We start from the raw sequence: 21,170 nt of genomic DNA, 5'->3' as shown, positions 1-21,170 counted from the left end.
GTGCAAAGATGCCTTGACGGCAGGCGTTCGGGTAAGATCCTCCTCACATTCTGGCCCAACTTCCATTGATTCCAATTAATTCAACGAGATAGGAATGAGCTAAGCCGTGTAAAATTTTATAAGTAATTATTAACATCTCAAGTCTACTGGGAGCCAATGCAGGTTGGCTAGTATCCGGGTAATATGATTGAACGTTCTCGTCCTTGTCTAGAGTCTTGCTGCTACATTTTGCACTGACTGCAGGCTTTTGATGCAAGACATGGGAAGTCCAGGAAACAATACGTTACGAGTAGTTTATGCGGGACGTAAGAAACTCCTGAATTAATGTTTCAGTACTGCTAGGAGACAGAATAGGGCGAATCTTGGAGATGTTGCGAAGGTGAAAGAAAGCAGTTCTCGTAGTGTTCTTGTTGAGTCGAATATCACGCCGAGGTTTTTTGCCGAGCCGCTTTGGGCAGTGATACGATTGCGTAGTGCTATATCGCAAATATAGTAAATTTCCCACCAAAATCCTCAGGGTCTTTTGCAATCAAGACCTGAACATCATTATCTCTCATGCCCCCAGTCATACTTTTTTTTGTTTCTGCAGAGGGTATGGAAAACTTTTAATATCAACACATTCTGCCAAAGAGCTACTTCAAAAAGAATCAGTTCTGCTGTTGTATTTTGATGTTTGTCTTTAAATGTGCCCCCTCCATTTAAGTTCAAACATGTGATGTAATGACTTAAGAGACCAAAACGGGAGATGGACTTGAGAAAATAAGCTCATGGGCTTAGCACTCGGCGGGACAAAAACATCCTACTTTCATGGGTGCATCCTGTAAGCATTACGCAGCTCTGAAAGATTTAACCTTTGTGATTGAGGTGAAGGATGTTGTGCCCAGCTGTTGAGTGGAGGAGCCAAAGCTTAGCGCAATTAAAGACGATGAGACAAGATGAGGAGACACCCACGGTGGACTTTGTCACTGCTGCGCACCATGATGAAGTGAGCTTGGCTGGCAGTGGTCCCGAAAAGGCCCTGGGAGAAATCACACGTAAACAAGAAGGATTACAACAAAACTCCTAGCCTGCACCGAGTGAACTCGCATGGAGTCAGTTTGTTGCAAGGCCAGTGTGAAATCAGCCAGACCGTTTTATGGGTTAGTTATGGCTGAGTTGTTTATACTTTTGAATATACTACATTTGAGTTGTTTGTTAAAGGTGTGAATTATGAAGAAGAGGTCTATCTGGAAGGTAATTCTCCACCATCTGGTTTAGCTCTTCTTGGTCACATGATGAGTGGGTAGAAGACCCCCCCCCTTCCAACACACGCACACACACACACACACACACACGCACACACACTGTCAGTTTTCCTTTGTTTTTTAAATCAAACGAGACAAACATTTCTCCCATATACAGTATAGCATATCCTTTTTTTTTTCGCTCACAGCTGTAATTTCAGAACATTTTGCCTTGTCTTAGAAGGATTCTGTTATTGTGATTTGAAGCCTAAACCACAACCATGAGGCTAACATGCTAACCGACTACACAAATCGCTTAAAGATGATTAAAGTGTACTAAACTGTGTGAATGTAAATCATATTTAGCTAGCATAGAGCTGGAGTGGCCTTTTACACAATTTGGCGAATTTTATATTTTTCAAATATCTACTCAATTTGTTATTTCTAGGGCCAGATAAGCTATTGCTGCTTTTGTATTTTGAGTGCTCTCAAAGAGTTTTGGAGCCCTATTCTGGTACGCTCAATTTAAGGCTCCAAAATTAGAAGGCACACAAATGCAAAATGGACTTAAACATAGTTTTGTATGGCGTTATATTTGTTCCACAATTACGAGCGCGTGAAAAAAAAATTGAGCGGAGAAAATCAAACTGAGCGAGCGAAAACAGATTTTGAGAGCAAGAAAAAAACTATTGAGCGCGTAATGATAAGAGTTTGAGCGCGCGCCGATGGAGTTTGAACACAGAAAAAGAAATTGCTCGCTCAAAATTCCTTTTTGCTCGCTCGGGATAGCCGTCTCTCGCTCAACATCTCGCTCTCGCTCGCGATACTCCTCTCTCCCTCGCTCAACATCGTGTTCGCTCAACATCGAGCTCTCGCTCTCTCGAGTGTCCTCTGCGCTGCTCAGTTCGGCTCACGCGTTACGTTTGTGCCACAAAACCAGCCAATCAGAGCTTGTAAAAGCACTTTGATTGACAGCTTGGTATCCAATGAGATTGCTTGTACGCTATCCGTTGACGCACTCTCGTTTTGCCCTGTGTTCACCTGGAAAGGGCAAACCAGAGTGTGTCAACACGGACTTGGGCTGAAGAATTACTTTTAATATTATTATTATTACTGTATTGTGTCATTTGACAGAAATACCTTGTTAGTTTTTGTACTTTAATAATATAAGCCAACCCCTCCCGCCCATGTCGATGTGACGCACTCTCGTTTGCTTGTTCCGGGTGAACACAACAAGCAATCTCATTGGATACCAAGCTGTCAATCAATGTGCTTTTACAAGCTCTGATTGGCTGGTTTTGTGGCACAAACGTAACGCGTGAGCAGAACCGAGCGAGCGCAGAGGACGACTCGAGAGAGCGAGAACTCAATGTTGAGCAAACGCGATGTTGAGCGAGGGAGGGAGGAGTATCGCGAACAAGAGCGAGATGTTGAGTGCGAGAATGCTATTGCGAGCGAGCAAAAACGAATTTTGAGCGAGAAACTTCTTTTCAAGAACTTTTTTTCTGCGCTCAAAATCTGTTTTCGCTCGCTCAGTTTTATTTTCAACCCTCAAATTTTTTCCGCGCGCTCGTAATTGTGGCACAAATATAACGCCATAGTTTTGCCTTCAAAAAAATCTGCTCACTAGCTCATTTGCCAAATCTAAAACAATATGCACAGTTTGCAAAGCCAAATTCAAATACCATATTAGTTGTACAAGTACGTCTGTGCTGTACGATCACCGAGCAAAACACCCTGCTGAGGTTACCTCCACAGGGCCTCACAAATCAACACCGCTGGAGTGTGGTGCTTGTGGGTGGATGCTAGTAAGGCTGAGTCACTTTTGATCATTTTGTGTGTTTCACAGAAGGAGATTTGTATTCAAGGATCAAGGGAAGTTTTTGACATCGTTTGTAAATCAACATGTTTATTTTATTGATTTTTACATAGGGGCAGCATAGGTGATTGGTGATTAGTCCAAGCGCTGTAAAGTGAACGGACTGTGTCCATCCACTTACAGCTTCTACTTTTTGTTGCTCTTGCAGATTTCAGTGAGCCTGGCAACATTAGCTAATTGAAAAATGATTGCATAACAGGGCTCATCACATACACCAATAGGAAAAGTCCAGTTTCACTAGTGCTGTATCCTTCCTTTTTTCAGTGTCCCTCAACATAATTAAATGATGTCTTGTGGAAGCCTGATCATTTGAATCAGGTGTTTTGCATAAACATACACATTCAAAGCTTTTTCAGATTTCATGTTGACCCCAGTCAACTTAATTAAACTGTGCATTGGAAGACTAGAAAACGTAACTTAATCAAAGTCTCGTGGATTTTGCAAGAACTCCACTGAATTTGATGGAACAAATAAATAACATATACCTTCAGTGTCATCGTCTCCAGCTGGCGAGGCATTGAAATGTTCTTCCTTACAGCTGTTCAAACTCCGGTTCAACTTCCTCAACTCGGAGACATTCACAGAGCTTCCCATTTCAAGTTTGTCTTTTTCTAGAAAGGTAGAACAAATCAGAGCTTAACCATTGGTGAGAATGTATTCAAAGAGGTTGTCCATTGCTCATTTGAATAGCCTGAATGCAGTAAGAAAGAGTCAGAAAGATTTCCCATACTTTAGATATGAACGCGAGGCTTAAGGATTTTCTTTTTAATGAATCCAAGGCCTGCCTTTGTGTGTTTATACAGTGCGCGTAGTATGTGTCTGTACAAATACGGCTAATTCTAAATCATTTAAATGTTTTCTTGTAATAGTATGTACAGCGGCTTTGAAAATGTAAGCCTCTCATTTTTGTTTGTGTTTGTTTGCAGCTATTTTTGGGATAACGCTGAAGAAATGACACTCTGCTACACTATAAAGTTTACTGTCCCCTAAAAATATCTCAACACAGCAATTAAAGTCTACACCCCTGGCAAATAAAAAAGTCAGCCCAAGTAAAAATGTCCATGTTTGGCCTATCTGTGAAGTATGTATGTACACTTGATGCATTTATAGCAGATATTCCACTACCTTTTTTTTCCTAGCTATGAACTTTATAACATTTAAAACAAGGTGACACCTTGACAGTTAGCGCACATCCGTAGTGCCTATATTAGTGTATTAATCATTATACCTCTTTCATTTGCACAGTTGTTGAACAATACCACTGCACTAACAGACACTTGGTTATTGTTTGAATGGATGGTAGACAAAAAAAATTCTTATGTTGTCCATAGTTAATTGGACAACTTAATTATATTTTATTTAAAATCAGTACCTTTACAAACACGTTTTTGACATTTGCTGCCGACTGAAAACGACATCACATGTGCTGACCAACCATGGCTCACACGTATTCTTGTTTTGGTTTGGTCACGCACGAACAGTCGTTTTCCGAGCGTTGGGCACATGTGATGTCATTTTCACTGTTTGGCAGCATGTGATGAAATCTGTTTTAAAGTTATTAGATGAATCCCTGCGTCCGTCCATTAGCTTAACTGCTTATCCTCACAAGGTATGCTCTAACTTTAGCATGATGTTGTAAGGGGCATCAATGACTGAGAAGGAACTGCCTCACCAAAGAGCCTCAAGTTTCAGTTGTCCAAAGCAAGACACCCCCAATTGCATTGTGGGTCCAGTAGTTGCTTACTCTTCCAGGATGTAGCATCATAAATAACACGTGCAGGCCGAGTTTGTGATTGTGAAGGATTGTAACGAAAAAATGCAAGAGATAGGAGAAACAAATGTTTCTATCATCATCTTCGGTAGTGATCCAAAGCGTGATCTGTAATAGACAGCTATTTAAATCGGAATTAGTGCTTCGGGTCCTTTTTCAGCCTTGACTGGACTGAACTCAGAGTGACAGACAGGCTTGTTTATTGAATCAGTAGTGGCAGACGAACCGTTTCGACTCGGAAACTGCAGCAATATAGCCTCGCATATGTAAAAGCATCAATGCAGCATTTACAATTTACACAAATAGTAATTGTAGTATGTTTTTATAAAGGAGGCACTATGATCTAAATATTGTAAACTGTTTGTAATTTGGGTCATTATTGTTCTGGGCTTTCAGTCCGAGATTTACAAGAAGGCAATTGAAGTCTTAGATTGTCTCGGGTGAATTTATTTAAATGCGATATTAGAGCTTAGCGTTTGTTTATTCATATTTTTGATTGTTATACAGATCATCCTTTTTGTGCGATGATTGCTTCCACATGTCAGACTTAACCACCCCACACAAGTCCTCAGTGTCTATGTGTTTGCAACGGATTCAGGAGCCTTTAATAGCTTTCGGCAGTTATGAAGAGCCTGGAAGCAGGAGTGGGGGGGGGGGGGGGGTACAGGGGCCCACTGACGAGGGTGGAGATTGTTGGCTCGCTGATGGGATAATGTGAAGACAGTATGAGGAGGGAGGCAAATTCGGGCAGATACCTCCTCAGGCCTGCTCGGTGATGATGAAAGAAGATTGGCTCTGCGGGATGAATGATGCAGATGCTTTCACCTAGAGCACTTGGAAACATCCACTTTGTACACACAAAAATACGGTACTCTTTGTCCACGTAAAAATGTGCTGTATATGTTTGACTTTTGCGTCAGGACAGCCAGATTGCTCAGCGATGTGGGCGTTTCCGATGGAATCACGTTTCCCCAAGTCTAGCTAAGCTGTTCACATGATCATTCTTAGAGACAGGATGTGTTCCAATTATATATAATAGCAGGGATTTGATCATAGCTTCTATCCCAGGTGGAGTGTACTTTTGCCTAAATGATTTGTGTCAGAAAAAAAGGTACATGAGGAAAACAGCTGTGATTTTTCATGGACACAAAAACAGTACCACTGCCACCATTTCCAGCGAAAGGTTTTCTCCTATGATCAAATAGCGGGTGACCTTTGCCAATTTATTGGTCTCATCTTTCTGGCAAAATGCCCTGTTTGTGATGGGAAGCCAGGAGTGACAGCAAAGAAGCAGACCCCAAAATTTACAACAGCAGAGGGATGGGGCTGCAAAGGAGATCAACTTAAGGCAACATGCTTTGATTTGTGACATCCTTCTCCTGGATATGGGAGAGTTGTTATTTCCAAAATTCAATTTCCCTTAGGGAATTAAATCACTTTTTAATTTTCCCTTTAAACGGCTAGGTATTGTCTAGCCAGCTTGATTCTAAGTGACAGAGAGGTGCAAACAACCTTGGCATCGCAAAGCCACAATCACTACATGACTTTGTTATCCACTTTTCCCGACTCATAATTCAGACCATTTGTTGGCACGTCTTTGTTTTGCCTGTTACTGTTTTCCTAGGTTACATAGCTAACCTTGGCCGAATCACATATAGTTCAGAATGAAGTCCTGTAAAAATGTTTCGGGAACCTTTGCTTCACAAACATCTCCCTTTACAGGTTGAGTGTGGATGAATGCTGACAGTCAGACTGACTGGAATTCTCTTGTCTGATATTCAGTTTGAAGATGTTTATTTTTCTTGCTGTTGTGCATTTGCCTCTGAGCAGCCAATCATCCTCGTGTGCATGCAGACATTGTTTGTGATCTGCTCCAGTGTTTGCCATACATTAAAAAGCCATTTCTGATGGCGGTTGAGATCTTTGTACCTCCAAAAACATATATATTCAGGAGATCCCCAAAACACCATGTTTGTACAACCTTAACCACTTCCTCTTCTCCTTTGACATGTACTCATCACCGTGCGGAGGAACCAGCGAGGTCATTGTGAGTTGGACGGTGATTTTTGGCAACCGACCACACCAGTTAGGAACAAATAGTTTATATTGTAACCCAATTTGTAGAAAATGTTTAGTATAAGTGTTTAGCATTTTAATGTTCCCCTCTTCTGGATGTTGTGTCTTTAAAGATTAGAAGTTGTTTTGTTTTCCTCCATTTGGTGCACATCACAAAAGCAAAGAAAAAATTTGTGTGACTAAATTATTTGCGGGTGAGAAGGTTGGCACCATTAATCTTGTCCCCTGCCTTCTCCACCACCCAAAAAAGATTCCTGATTATAATCACTACCCCCCAAAACAAGGATAAAAGCAAATGACAATGACATGTTGTCACAACGAAGATAAAGTAATTCTTTTGAACACACTACATTTGAATAAAACATTTTTTGTACGTAAGGCATGCTGTGTGAAATGTCACCCTTGCATTGAAAACCCTCTCTGATGGGTCATTCAAGGAGAGGTATTTCTAGCTCATATTCAATCATGAGAAAATCATTTGTAATATTTGTCTGTATCTATAGTACTGTGTGACCTATTGTGAAGTCATACCACCTAAAATACTTGGATTAAAACAGATACAATGTGACCTGATAGGAATAAATGAGACTGAGGTACAGTATGTAATGCATTTGGATAAGATGTAGTACAGATTGTTAGCGGTTTATTACCAGCAGCCGGTTCCTCCATTGAAGTGGATCAGTGTGTGGATATATGGTTTGTTTTGAAATGCATATGAAATTAAAAAAATAGGGTTGAATATTGCTGTAAAATACAATCAATGTGTACTGGACATATTGTATTTCTAGATCTTCTCTGCATTGCATTATGCCATCAAACCCTAGTCAAGATCACAGGAGTCTTTTAACTCTTGTTTTCGGTTTGGTCATTTGAAGTTTCCCGCACAGCAGATTAAATTATGGTTTGTTTGTGTATGTGCGCGTGTGTGCGTGTCTTTTCTTTGTCGGACATTTTGGTGGGCTCTTCTAGTCCAGACCTCTTGGTTAGGTTTGAATTGGATTTTGGTTGAGATTAAGTTAAGGATTAGCATGAGGCTATAATTTGTGATAGTTAAACTGCGGAAATGATAGGAAATGCTTTGCCAGCAGGATGACCCCACTAAAACAGAAAGACAAATCTACAAATGTGCATGTGCATATGAGTGTGAATGTGTATGTGCTGTGACACGATCTCAAACAACAGCTTCTTTCAGACAAAAGAAATGTTTGTTGCATTTTGTGTGCTATACTCACTGCCTAGACACCAAAACTCCAGCCTGTTTACATTCTTGTGCCCACCACTGATCAATAAGACAGGAAGGTAATATGTAACCCAATGACCATCTAAACAACCGATTAGGAGCAGAAAAATAAAAACGAATAAATTGTACTCTTAATCATGAATCAAAAATTATATCCTCATCTGTAGCATATTTAAGATTTCAGGCCCATCATTATTTGCCTTTCATTTTTTTCTAATCTCAGCTGGTAATAATCATCCATTTTGCATGCCTTTCAAGCTAATTGTGCTGCTGGAACTAATAGAACCCTTGAATAATATACCCTTGTTTGCTAGTACTAAAGCAACTTTATTTCTCTTTAGCCCTAGGATCATGATGTGGCTTTTCTGTATACATACTGTATTAGAGAGTCACTTCAAGTGTTTACCACTGTACTATAATTGTCTGCAATGGTTTTCACATGAGTTTTTTTTAAAATTTCAATTTATAAAATTGATTTGTAAGGAACTTGCCTATTTCTACAGAAATAGCATGCAGACAACTACTCTTTGAAGCTAGCTACAACATGTATAGATTTTATAGTATAAAATGAGATTCACCAAAAGCACATCTGAAAAATATTAATATTTTTAGTATGTTATGACAAACAAGATAAAGTAAACTTTGTCTGTCTGTCTATCTGTCTATCTGTCTGTCTATCTGTCTGTCTATCTATCTATCTATCTATCTATCTATCTATCTATCTATCTATCTATCTATCTATCTATCTATCTATCTATCTATCTATCTATCTATCTATCTATCTATCTATCTATCTATCTATCTATCTATCTATCTATCTATCTATCTATCTAACACTAATGTCACAGACTATTCAATCTATCTAACACTAATGTCACAGACTATTCATTTAGTATAGCAGAAAACCTGTAAGGAGCGGTGTAACAATTTAGATCACGCTTGTGCAGATGGTGATATTGCTTGAACTTTAATTTCATGAGCTAATAATAGATATGATTTTATTTTTGTTTTGTATGTTACAGTACATTGACATAATCAGGTCTTCTCTCTGATAGGAATGTGATGCCAGCAGCTGAGAGCAACTGCTGATCCATATCCAGGTTTGAGGGTAATTACTACTGCACAACCCTTTAAAATATTCAGTTGGAATTGTCTGTACACCCAAATAGATTATCGAAATGGATATTTAATTAAGATGATCTCCTGTGTAAAATTCAAGATTAAAGTTCGGGTAATCTTTAATCACATGCGCTGCATAAATGTAACTTTCTTTTTAGTTTAGTTAACTGGCAAATTGAATACTCACCAATTTTTTTCCTTTAAAATATTCTCATTAGAAATATATGTACACACATTTTGAATCTGGGAAACTGAGTAGTGACCATTTTAGTATCTTTAAATATCAAGCATGAAGAAGTATGCTTCTTGCAGTTCTTAATTCTCAGTTCAATTATGCATGTAAATACATAACCCTAGAAACACACACATTTAAAACTTTTTCAGATTTCATGTTGACCCCAATCAACTACATTAAACTGCTAAATTAAATTGTGCATTGGAAGACTAAAAAATATTAAATTAATCAAAGTCTCGCGGATTTTGCAAGAACTCCACTGACGTTGATGGTGTTTTTTTTTTTTTTTTTTTTTTCTCGGTAATTGCCAATATGCTCTGCAGTGTACTTATCAAATGAAGTGTGCCTCGTTGTTTCATAATGGGAAGCGAAAGCAGAACGTTCAACAGCATTATTGGGGTGGTACAACATTTTACCACAAGAGGGCGTTAGTGTGGCACCAATTAGCTAGCGCGATTTTTTTTAATAATAGGTAAACATTAATTCATTTAATCTGGTAACATTTGTCAGTTTTAATCCCAATTAAGTCTAACTAATCAGTCATACAGTTATATATTTTTTCATTGGTGAAAAATATGTTTAACTTTGAATACAAAATAAGTATTAACATTGTTTATACCTAACATTATACATAATTGAGATTCATTTTACAACTGTCCACCTTTGTGTTATTGATAATTGTGGTTGGCATCATGAAAATAATGAAAAGAGATCAGCTCATTGACTAGTCTTGGGATGTATCTGTATGAAACATATTTAACAGCTCTTTAACAAAGTGAAAGTGTATTCCATATTAGAAGGAAGCAAAGTACGTACAAGTTTGTAAATAAAGCAATATTTGCCTGAGGAGCTTGGACCTGTTTTATACAGTTCATGTTAATGTAAAAAGGTTGATGGAGGCCATTATTGACTCGAGCCAAGAATATCCTCATGAGAATTGACCGCGTTATGAACTACAGATCTTGTCAAATTGTATTAATGCCGCACTATTTTAAGGGACTGCGTTGAGTCAAAGGCACACTTCTGGACTGGGCGCTATGATGGATGAGTTGTATCACAAATGCTGGAAGCAGCTACTGTCAGAGGACTGACATCCATTCACTCATGGACTATATTTATGAACACTATTTGCTTGTGTGTAACTGGGGCTTGATTTACACTGCAGAACCAAGTGGCCAATTTGGATTTTTTTGCCCATGCCCAATTTTGTTGACTGTCTATTTACATGTACATTTCCAGTGACACATATCCAATTTGGCTGTGGTTACGCTGCCTCCACAAGAGTCAAAACCAGACGGTGGAATCATTGGAACATAACAGCAACACACAAATATGACAAATATTTAATGTTACTGTTAAAATTGTTATTAATGCATTACTATTAGGCGGTCTTATGAGTGGGTGGTTAGCATGCGTGCCTCACAGCTCTGAGTTTATGCATTTGAATCTTGGTTGCGGTCTTCCTGTGTGGAGTCTCATGTTTTCCTCTGTTTTTCTCTAGGTATTCAGCTATCTTCCTACATTCCAAACATACAAGCATGCAAATGTGTTATTGTTATAGCTGCATTTTTGGAGGCCTTGCTAGATCGCATCTGGTGTAATGTCATGCATGGTTCAAGGTGTGCTTTTTGTATGAGGTGTTTTGTCTTTTGATCAAATTGCAAATTGTACTCACCTTCAGTGGTATTTATCCAAAGAGGCTCTATTCAGGTTAACGTTGTTTTGCTTACAAGTCACGCCAATGACTTTGTGTGGATGCTGCCTGGAGCTACATTTGAATGAATGTAGTCTTTGCAGTTTTGCTTGCATCGCCATGCAGTCATGTGTGCTGTTTTCAGTGGTTGGCCACAGTTGAAAAGATGTTAGCCTGTGACTGATGTCTATCTGCGCTCTTGCATGCGTGTACTCGTGTTTATTGACATACCGCTGGCACACAATCAGGTGATATGAGTCATCACTGAAAATTTGAGTATATACAGTATTCACCAGAGTAAGGAACATAAAGATAAAGGGATGCCCATGGACTGGGTAATGTATTTAAGGGTGAACGAGCATGCTCCACTGCCTTTAGGTCAGCGCTTTCACGGAAAAGGAAACGGCAGATGTTCAACAGAGCATACAGTATATTTATCAATCCGTATATTAGGCCTGTATTTTCATGCGCCTGCTGCGTCTCGCCTCTCTGGCACACATCATACACGTTTGTACATCTCAACATGGACCACCCAAAGCTTTTGAGGCCTTAACAATAACAGGTCCACTTCCTTCAAGTGATATGGCTTTGGCTCTGTCGGAGGTGGTGCTTCCATATCACGGCAACAGCAGACACTTTGTTTTGCACACTTGTCACAGTTGTGATCCCACCTCCTGTTGCCTTTATCTTCTTTTGCATGAGCAGAAATACACTGCGGCAGCTTTTTATTCAGACAACTATCGCTCTGTATAAGCCATGGTAGCAAACAAAAGATTTTCAAGGGTGATGTGTTTGATTTTCTTTTTTACTGTGGCCTTGACTTCAAAATGTGGTGCTGTTTTACTCTTTGAAAAGCAATTCTGTGTAAACAAATTCCTCTGGTTAAACATCACTTTCATTTTTGTCACCCTTTATTTTGGAATCTTTTTTTCCTGCTTGCGAGCACGAATACGCTGTGGTACAGTACTGATAATTAATATGATAATGTGTGTGCTGGCATAATTTTTTTCCAGACATCATTGTGAGCCATGTTAAACTGAGGCTTGACTGAGGTTTCTTCTGGAAACAGTGAGGAGAAGCCTAGGACAGGATGTCTCTGTCTGTGCCTGGCTGAAGTGGCAAAATAACATTAGTTTTTTTTTTGCAGCATATACTTAACCAAACTTCAGCTAAAAGTATATACTCAGATAATTCAGTGAATATTTATCTTTGCTCACCTTAGTGTATGTTTGCATATTGTGGAGGAGCGCAGGTTAGACTAACCACAGAAGCTATAGAGTGGTGCCATGGTTTATTTGAGCTGCGTAGTTTGACAGAAGTGGACGAATACACAGCTAATTCAAGCTGAATTTCATCTGCAAGCTTATTACCTTTTGACATGTTGTTTTTTTCTTCAAATATGTTTCTCAACATGCTAACATAACTGCTTATGCATGAGGTTCTGATTTATGGCGTTAAATCCCAGTGGAACACGTACAGTACTGTAAAGAAACAGCAGGTCTCGGCAACACACTGCTCTGGAACTGCGTGCGGATGTTTAGCGCCGCCCTTGTGGCTACTTGAGGCTTTTTCAAAAATGTATGAAAATGGAGAATGATGGAGGGAAAGTATATTTCGTTTTAATATGGTTTACAAACATGCCACGGACGTTCTTAACATTTTCCAAGGCTGTAAAAATAAGAATAAATATTACATTTCTACATTTCGGATTTAACTGTACGTGGACCGAATCATTTGTTTTCAGTGCCAATGTGGAAGGGCTACCTGGCACGTTTGCTTTGTAATGAGTCGTCAAATTACAAAAACAAAACAAAACACATTTTAAGTGCCTGCTGTTGAAAAGCTGTCCAGTAATGTCTGAAAATAGAAGTCACGTTAAACGGGTAAGAACACAATCCTGTCATAGGCACATATTACAAAACAAATTGGCTGCTATGACTTATACAATGTGATTTTGAGGTACGGGAGGCATAGTTAAGATTACAGACAGTCAGCGGCTTTCCTGGGTGTCTGCTAAGAGCGATGGATTGTGTCAGCTCCAGCGGTGATACGCCCTTAGCCACACATGATGCTCCACCTGCTCATGCTGTGAGGAGACAATCAACACAAATAAGGCTGTTAAATTTGAGGTGGACGGGGACAACGTAATAAAACTGACATTAAGTTTTAGTGCTCTGCACTTGTGGGTCAAGGGAACATACTTTCTCAAGCCAACAATAATGTCCATTACACAACTGATAACTTGGTGTGTAGGAGAAACAATAGCAAAACTCCGGGAGCCTGCTGAGAGCTATCCAGATGGTAATATTACAGATGTCATTTAGATAGACAGTATATATTTTTAAAATCCTATATAGAATCAGCAATGTTTTCATTTTTCCTGGAGCGTAGCAAGACATTTTTCTATGGCGTGGCCAGGGAGTCACAACACCTCAGTGACGGATGGCCAGGGGTGGCATGCGCATGCACAGTCAGGGTTTCATAATATAATTCATTTAATTTCCTTATATAACTTTAAACGTAAAAATTCATGTCGTTAATATAAATACCTGACAGGTATCTAGGGGTCTTGGAATACTGCGCGCAAGTGAAAATGTTGGAAAAATCACAAATAATAGGAATTCTCCCCAAAGTGTGTGGCTGGCCATAAGCGTTGCCAGAGAGGGACAAGGGCTGGCGATGGCCACTCCTGGCCATCTTGTAGCTCCGCCCCTGTCTTGTTGTCTACGCTGGATAATATAGATTTACACTGACCTGCCTTTGTATTTTATTTGAGAGGCTGATTGTTGACATCAGCATTTTTTTTTGGTCATCTCTGATCGTGTGAAATTTTGTTTTGGGAGGGCTCAATTTTTATTCACAAGATGTTGTCATTGTTCTTTTTCCCATATCGCTCGTTCTCACTCGAACCAACGATATCAGTTGATGTCAACTATTGCTCATAGGCATCAGGAATGGAATAGCCCAAGTATGCATGAATTGGCCCGTCTTTGTGATGAATGACATCTATATCTGGCCCGACAGTGACCATTTTAATTGGCAGTGATTAGAGTCTGTCAGCAATTAAAAGCTGGATGTTGCCATTTTCTTTCTGTGGGAACTAAACTATCTACATACACAGCCTCCTCTCTTGATGTGTTGCTAAATTACACTATGTGTTTCCTTTGTTTTACTTGGTTGCCTGCATGGCCTGGAGTATGATTTATCCATTAGCTATGAAATGCAATGACTCATTTCACTTATCTACTGCTTATTTCATTTGAGTAAAGAATAAAATCGCACACCTCATTTATGTGAAAAATGCATTTTGATTAATTAGCATCATCTTGCTAACACGCTATCTGGAGAGCGTGAAGTCACTTTGTGTCAATATTGAGAAGGGTACATCTGCGGATTGATGTCCCCATCACGCTGCATAAAGGCTGTCTAAATTTGATATCCCTCATCACTGCTATTTCTAAGTCGAGATCATTTTCACACTTTGCAGCCTTCCGTATCTCAAGAAATCCATCCATCCATCCATCCATCCATCCATCCATCCATCCATCCATCCATCCATCCATCCATCATCTCAAAATCAAACAGTTTTGAAAGGTAATCTTTTTGGTAACATTCCACAAACTGTGGGAAGGTAAAAACGTGACGAGTTTTAATCACATAGTGTACATGTGTGATGGATTAAAGGTTCCTGATTTAGATACTGTTTCCGCCACAAATGGGCCCTGAGGACTTTGTGCACATGAAATAACAGGGCAAAATGCTGTCCTGGTCTGCTGGATATTAGTTAGATAACCTGATTTTACTTAGTTTGAGGTATTGTAGTTTCAAAACGCACATGTGTTAACAATCCACCTATCCATTTCCCTCGCCTCCTATTCTCACTCGGGTCGCGGGTATGCTGAAGCCTATCCCAGCTGCCTTCGGGGCAGTGGGTGGGGGACACCCTAAACTGGTTGCCAGCCAATCGCAGGGCACACAGAGACAAACAAACATTCACACTCACAAACACACCTAAGAGCGTCCGGTATACTTGCCGTGCATGTTTGTGAGAATTGTGGGGCAAACTGGAGCACCCACAGAAAACCTGCACATGCAAACTCCACACAGGGGAAGGTTGAAGCCAGAAAGAGAACTCAGGACCACACAAACACGAATAACCAGTTTTAACCAGTTTTAATCATTCATCCGCTCAGTGGCAGGGTACACCTAATATAATATGGTCAGTCAGTCAGTCACTATAATATAATATAATATAATATAATATAATATAATATAATATAATATAATATAATATAATATAATATAATATAATATAATATAATATAATATAGCTAGTATAGTCAGATAACTGAAACACACATTTACACCAATGGGCAATTTAGATTTAGTGTGCCTAACATTCATAAATTGAGACGAATTGGAGCCGAATATCTGACAGAGAAATCAAGTTCATCGCAAGGCAAAGACATCGCAGCCGTTACGTACTGTACAGCATGTGTCCACAAGGGGGTGGACATTCAGCACACATGGACTAAGTACACTGCCTGAAACGCTTGATAAAACAGCTCTCTTATCCAGATATACTGTAGGCTTTCTGAGGAATAAACAACTGCTAATGTATGACTGCCTTTTCTATACATTACTTGACCCGTTTGAAATGAAAACTGATGGTAGTTAGATATACTGTCATATCTTTTTCACTTTCCTTCATTTACATTGTCAATTTCTAAAGAACAACTTTAAAAAGATGGCGTGAACATTATCAAGACACATAGCCCTAACGTAAAGTATTTTTGTTTTGTGGCTTTGAAGGTGTGGAACCCAAAATGAGTTTTTTTTCATTTCTTTCCGGGCCCCAAATCTCTGGTGGACTCCCTGCCTGTGAATACATACTATGCATAGCAGAAAGTGCCTTCCTTTCATTTCATTTTGAGCAGTTTGGCAAATATTCCTGTTCTAAAATGATTGATATACTGGAAAAAAAAAAAAAAAAACATTTGGAAACATAGTAATGCGCACACAAAATCCAATTATTAAAGTCTCAGAAGATCAAATCACTAGGAAATTCATTTTAACTTCCACTCATATGAAGAGCAGCAGTGCTTTGTGTATAGGGGGGACACCTGGGATCTCCCACAGTCATTATTAACAGACTCCAGCACACCGTTCCAGTCTTATTGATGCATTACATTTGACCCATAAATACTGTTTTGCTATTGTTTTTGGAACTGTAGCGGGTCCAAGTGTCCCACTGTTAGCCTATTGTCACACGTTCCAGCATTCCAACTTCTGCCTCAAGGGGATTTTTTTGGGGCTTGTATTGGCAGGATTAAAGCTTGTATTGGCAGGAATGTTTGGCAGTACAGTGGACTATGAGTTCAAATTAGGGACGTGCCTTGCAGTGTGTTAAGGTAGGCTGTTTATTTTCTTAAAAATAATTGGCTAAATAGGTAGACAGACAGGGCTTGAATTCAGGTGCAGTCAAGATAAATGATGTGCGATGGAATCAAGAATGATGCACAGATTTCCCTTTCTCATTTGTTGCATCATCTATCATAGATAGAAAGGGACAGATGTTGTTGGACCCACTTTGACCCTCCTTAAATGATAAGTAATTAATATGAAGCATATATAACCTCTTATGTGATGAGTAAATACTTACATGGCCTTAGACATGCTTGCAGTGTTTGTTTTTAATTTGCCAAATATGTTTTGATTTGTGTTTGAACTTGCTGAACTCTCACGCTCCACTGATTCACACTTTGGGAAACCTGGGCCATTGCCACTCCTTCCTAATTCATTCAACATTAGCATTCCTTGATGATGTGATGTCATTTGGTCGAAAATCAGTCGTTTTCATATCAACATCTGGGTGCTGATGATGGATGTCCTATCGAAGTGTTTGTTTCGATCAAAGTCCACTTTTTACCCATCGTCCGCAAGCTCCATTATATCATCGGATGTACGTGTGTACATAAAGAAAGATGATGTTTTCGTCTTCCCTCATTAAGTTAGGATGAGGCTGTTTGTGCTCCCTTGGACTGTTGCTGCGTTGCAGTCAGCTAGTACTCACATTTGCAGCTGCTCTGAAGGTCACCAGTATACACTGGGTGGTGTTTGACCTTGACTGGGGTGTGTTAAACTACTCAAGAGTCGTTGTTGACATATGAGCGCAAAAGGGAAGTCATGAAGGAGTGCTGCGGACGAGAAAGCCCTAAAACAGGCACGGCTGCGTTGAGAAAATGATCAATCAAAACCTGAAAGAAAAAGCCCTGCTGGCCGGGGTCAAAATTAGTTTGAAAATGCGTCAGTATGTAATGATGATTGGCAGTGCAAAGACGGTAGTTCGGTTTTTGTTTTTCTTTTCGCATTTAAAGGACCAGCGCGATCTCTGTTATACTCTTCTAAAGATGGAATTTGGCTTGCTCTTGAAGGTCCAGTCATTCCACAGTTATCTGGGAGAATCCTGATGATGTTGACAGATTGCAGATGATTACACCACAGCTAAAGTTAGTACTTATGGCTTGCAGACAGGGTCGCAGCCCATTCGCAGTCTCGTTGGGCAAATCAAAATCATTAAAAGGTAGGCCAATAAACGTTATCGTTTCATGTGGAATGTGCCACTCTGTTCAATGCTTATTTACTTATTTGTTTATAATTCATTATTTTAGAACAGGTCTGACACTTCTGTACTGTATGTTATCTTTGTGGATGAATATTTATTCATAATTAAGTTAATGATTTATTTGGTTGAACGCATCGTAATCCCCAAAAATGACGCTTTATGTTGAATATTTTTCTGTGGGAATTTTTTTTTTTAAATATCTTTTTAAAAACAGGTTCGACACTTGTTTGATGATTTTTTTTTTTGGTGGACTAGTATTTAATAATACTACTACTACTAATAATACTAATACTGGTACTAATACTAATATTAATACTAGTACTAGCACTAGTACTAATATTAATAATATTTATTATTAGGTAACTTAATTCCTTTTGATAACAAGTCTCTTCCATGATCCAGAAGGGGACACTTGATGTTGATTATTTTTTGTGGACCAATAAAAATGAAGTTTGAAGGGTTACTCAGTTTAATTAACAAAACAATGATGGGATGTTTTAACTCTTTTTTTTTTTTTTTTAACTCCCAAAATGCTTTGCACTGGTTAAGGGGTACTTGGATGAAAACATATTTCACTCAAAAAAGGTTGAAAACCACTGATGTAGATGATATTCTTTACTTTTGGAAAATATTTATTCTCACCATTTTATTCATTTATTCATAAAACAAAATAAAATACCACTGGTCATGCTCATATATCATATGAAATGGAATAACCAAGTAATGCAGCTGAGGGTCACCAATTATGTGCCCCTTGTTTATGAATAATTGACCTCATACTTATGATTATGTCAGGGCAGCCATTTAAAACTTTGCCGCTGTCTGATTTCTTTGGTTTTGGGGTACAGATATCGGGGCTTGCATGTTAAATATTGATGTGGACTCCCAGAAATTAAAATTTGAAGCATGGCCGTTGGCTTAAATGGTTTATGACTTGTGAGCGAGGAACGGGTGACAACAGGGTTTCTGGCAGGAGTTTTGTGGAAGGGGATCAATGAGAATAGGAAGAATTGGATCAATCAGGAGCACCTCCTTTCAAGAAGATTTGCACAGAAGAAAAATATGGTTAACCCAGGCGAAAATGCCCACAAAAGCTATCCCCGGTTATTTTCACTTCAGCTAAGTGTCTGACGTTCATGTTTCCAACATCCTGTAGAAGAGCATGAAAAAGAGCGATGACGTTAATCTTGGTCACATTATTCTGTAGCCATTGTGGCTTTGGCTGCAGAAGGAAATGTAGTCTTGCACTCTGACATCATAGTTAGGGACAATTAACATTGATGTGACAACAACAAAGTTTTGTTTAATAAACAATCTGTAATGTTCCCCACATGAAGCTCTAAATCTTATCAACTGCTGCCAATTCTAAACTGTTGGTTGATGCAAAACAGGGATCGTCCTTTAATTTAGCTCATGTGCAGAAAGGATTTATGCAGATGCCACAAGTCAAATCCAATCCAAAATTCCAAAAGTTGGAGTAAAATAAAGAGTTTGAACAGGATCTAAATCTTTTATGTTATGCATCGCACTGTAATTTATCTTTGATTTAAAATGTCTTAAACCTGTGTGATATGCATTCAACTAATTACATCAAGCGGTAATGTAATTTGTGTCCAACTTAGGGTCAACCTCCTTTTTCAAGAGCGATTGCCAATGACATTTTGTGGTCTGGGACGTGAAGACGAATTCACACATCAGCTGCTCCTTCTCATTTGAAAAACTGTCTTTGATTTTGAACATCTGAGACAAGATTGTCATAATACAGAAACGGGCAAACTACAGCCCGGGAGCCATTTGTGGTCCATTCAGCTTTTTAATCCGGCCCCCGCCAATCTAAAACCTATCAGTCAGGAATAGAGAAAGAATGTTAATATCCTGAAGGATAGCGGAACAATCACTGCTTTATACTATAACAGTAAGTGTTAAGAATAGCTGCATTTTGTTCATTTAATTTTCAATTGTTGCAAGAGTTATTTCAATAAATAGTTCCACATATGCCCCTGAACAAGACTGTTTTTCATTTCTACTGAAATTGAAGCACATTTTGAAGATATACCACATTTTTTTTCTCTTATGAGGTGGATTATCGAAACACTTCATTTGTCTGATTCTGGTCCGGGCCTTTTGTCAACTTTCAGAATCATTTGTGGCCCTCGAGTCAAAAAGTTTCCCCACCAAATGCATGTTCCTTTAGGTACATCCTTTCGGTTTCCCTATCCTGTCATTAGTTTAGCTACTAAATTTATGGGACTCATCATTCAGCTTTAAGATGTTTATTTCATCAAAAAAGCTCTAAATTGCATGTGCTGCATCGATTGTTCATTCTAAAAGATGCACATGATGTTGGCATCATGTGTAAAAGTTGTGCAGACTGCCGTATTAAAAAGAGAGTTGTGGTCGTTGTGTTGCTCTGATGATTTTTACACCATGGAAAATTTGTGAATGTTTAAAGTGATGGAATTGGAAGTGTTATTGAAAGAAAAATAAATGTTTACAACAAAGACACGTATGGCTCGAATTATTGTCGGGAAGCCAGAAACAGCGTAAAAGCCATCTTTTGTTTAACTCAATTTGCCCCGTTCAGCCCTTAGATAATTTAGGCGCTCCAAAATGATCAAAGTCGTGATCATTTTTGTCCACAAAAAAACGGGCTTCTCATCATGCCTGAACTAAGCTGGCACATTTGTAGTGCTGGGTTATTGCACCTGCATTTTAAAGCCAACCGTTGCAGTTTGTCTCAAGTTTGATGAATCATATGCACATGATAAATTAGGCTATTTTCATATGCTCCTCCCAGAAGGCGCAAACTGAAGGGCATCCTGATCGGAGATCATCTTTCACAATGCGAGTTTGTTGACATCAAAACAGAAATGAATGTTCAAATTCAGGTTGCGTTATGCCAAAATTCAGAAACATTCTGAATATCTCCGTTGACAAGCTTTAGCAAAAGGGGTTATGTTAATTGTGTTACCTACACTGAAACTAGGACATATGGATAATTAAGCCCTAAGAAGAAAGCATTTCCACTTTTCACTTTCAACTCTCAATAAAACACATTATGTTCATACCACCCACCGCAGTAATAATAATTTTCCGCCTTGCGCCCAAAGTGAGGCTCTTTGTAGCATCCCTGAGTTTTGCCCTGTTTGTTTATGCCACTGAGAAATCACAAATCAAGCACACCTTAACGCTCCATACTACGAGTTTCCCCGGTCCATCCGGCCAGGTTTAAACGCATTGCGATGCATGTTTTAAGTATTTTTGTATCAAAAAAAACCTCTAGTTCCTTGTGTTTAGAGCATGCGCAGA

At 39.0% G+C, this 21,170-nt stretch overlaps 1 protein-coding gene across 1 annotated transcript in view; it reads left to right on the top strand.

The window, feature by feature from the left end:
• Positions 1 to 20,496, top strand: part of banp (BTG3 associated nuclear protein) — an 80,911-nt gene extending 60,415 nt beyond the window's left edge. The window contains exon 13 of the mRNA XM_088417199.1: positions 19,484 to 20,496. Coding sequence (XP_088273325.1) covers positions 19,484 to 19,540 — 57 coding nt within the window. The 3' untranslated portion in view covers positions 19,541 to 20,496. The remainder of the gene's footprint in view (positions 1 to 19,483) is intronic.
• Positions 20,497 to 21,170: the final 674 nt, after the last annotated feature.

The sequence above is a fragment of the Hippichthys cyanospilos genome, chromosome 6 (genome assembly GCF_059441005.1).
Source record: "Hippichthys cyanospilos isolate Australia breed blue-spotted pipefish chromosome 6, RoL_Hcya_1.0, whole genome shotgun sequence".
Classification (NCBI taxonomy): domain Eukaryota; kingdom Metazoa; phylum Chordata; class Actinopteri; order Syngnathiformes; family Syngnathidae; genus Hippichthys; species Hippichthys cyanospilos.
Note: the sequence above shows the minus strand (reverse complement) of the source record. Positions and strands in the feature narration are given on the sequence as shown.